We start from the raw sequence: 1,959 nt of genomic DNA, 5'->3' as shown, positions 1-1,959 counted from the left end.
TTGCAGAGAACTGTCAAATTAATTCTTCAAGGTCGGCCAGAGGAACTTTTATCGCTGCTTCTTATGCCTTGCAAAAATATGCAAGCAAGCACATGGAATTGTACTGTACCATTTTAGCTCACAGTGTTTCAGGGTACCATTGTCCTTAAGGAAATGTTGATGAGTAGATATATCAACTTGCCAGACATGTGTAAATAACTTCCCAACTTTTTGACACGACAGAAGTATGACTGGTATATGTGTCTGATCTGATACCCACACACCTGCCCAACATCACTATAAATGATAAAATGTAGGTAGGTAGGTAAAGTCTTGTAGCTAATAGGAGTTATATCCATGAGTGTTTGGCTCATGTTGTAGTGATATGGCGATTCTGTAGTACAAAGTACAAACAACATATTGTTTAGTGTTGGAACTGTCACACAATCATTAACCCACTTACTGGAAACCAACTTGTGTACAGTCTCACCAACTTACTCTAAAAGACAAACTGATGGATGCAGGTTGGGCTTGATCTGAGAAGAGCTCTTGGCTCCCACCTATTACCGTCCACTACTGCATGAGTATATAAATTGCTGCATTTAACTAACACCAGGGTAAGCGTATATACTAAGTCGGTCAAGGATCTTTCCAGTGTGCATGGCTGCATGCCTCAAGTTATGCCTAGGGGACCATACAAAAGTATGCCGTGCCTGATCTCACAGTGTCAAGCTAACACTATCCACTAGTAGTGGGAAACTTAACAGTGGGTCCACTTTGATTGCCTATGGCACTGCAGCTCACCCTTATTTTGTCACTGGAGATATCTATACGCTCAGGATAGGCACCACAATCGAGACAATAGTTCAGATACTTGAGCACTCCCTTTGTTTCACTGTAACCATTACATGATTCAAGCATCTTCTTTTCTTAACAATTGTCCATGGAGATAATCATGAGTGTAATCAAATGCAATGTTTCCACTCTCTATTTCTACTTTTAGTGTTTTGGAAGAGCTTAAGTGGTCGTAGCAAGTCATTTTATAGGGGCATGTATTGGTCATTTCTCTTAGGTTAGTTCTTCTTGGTCAGTGGGCATGGTGGGATGATGACAAATATAGGGAGGTGAATTTGAATATTACTTTTCAGCTAACCTTTATAATCATTGATATGATCTCTATGAAATAAAGCATCAGATAGAAGTTTTTATAATTAAGTAAAAAGTAAAAGAGTAGTAGTAACTAAATAGTTGTAGGGTTTAACCTTCAAATTTTAAGAAGATGGAAACCCTAAGGAAAGGTCTACTTTGGTGCCTTAACTATTATTGTCTCAGTTTAATTTGCACCGCAGACTCCAAAACCATCTAATGTGCACCCTCAGATATGAACCCTTTCTGATTATATCCCAGGGAAGTATTTGTGCATGGTTTGATGTGGTGTGGCATTCATGTCAAAGTATTTTGCCACCTCATTCCCTGTTAGGTGGTTTTGTGTGACATGGCATCCATGTCAAGCTAGGAACACCAGGAACAAACAGAAGCAGACTGAGGTGGGGGTGGGAGAAAAACAGAGGTTCCATTTTCCCCCAATATTTAATATGTGGGGTCTACTGCTCAGTGGAGAAAGACTTATTGCCAGCCATCTCGCCAAGTAACGCTTGTGAAGCCAAATTTGGAACATCCCGATTATAAGGAAAAGGCGACAAACTAGTGTGAACTGTACGCAATGACCTTTGTAATTTTGCGCTGAGCAATAGCTGTCACTGGCGTTACAACCTTTTGCTATATAATAGTCACATCCATCTCCTTTTGGGACACCGGTCCGGAAGGAAGCCATAGTTCGAAGCTTCGAACCCGGTTGTGATGGAGGTGGTCTTTGATGGAGGAGGAGGTGCTGGCGGTGCCAACAACTGGAGGTCCCAAATCAGGGAAGAGTTTCGCAAGTCTCGTATCTCAGAACTGTGAGCAGTCTCTATCCCCCCC

The 1,959-nt window shown here is 41.4% G+C and overlaps 1 protein-coding gene across 2 annotated transcripts in view; it reads left to right on the top strand.

The window, feature by feature from the left end:
* The first annotated feature begins 6 nt into the window (after window positions 1-6).
* Window positions 7-1,959, top strand: part of LOC119330698 — a 5,076-nt gene continuing 3,123 nt past the window's right edge. For both annotated transcript variants that reach the window (XM_037603816.1, XM_037603815.1), the window contains exon 1: window positions 7-1,937. In XM_037603816.1, the coding sequence (XP_037459713.1) occupies window positions 1,840-1,937 (98 nt within the window). In that variant the 5' untranslated portion in view covers window positions 7-1,839. The remainder of the gene's footprint in view (window positions 1,938-1,959) is intronic.

Source organism: Triticum dicoccoides, chromosome 7A (assembly GCF_002162155.2).
Source record: "Triticum dicoccoides isolate Atlit2015 ecotype Zavitan chromosome 7A, WEW_v2.0, whole genome shotgun sequence".
Taxonomy (NCBI): domain Eukaryota; kingdom Viridiplantae; phylum Streptophyta; class Magnoliopsida; order Poales; family Poaceae; genus Triticum; species Triticum dicoccoides.
The sequence above is the reverse complement of the archived record's forward strand: the minus strand, read 5'-3'. Positions and strand labels throughout refer to the sequence as shown.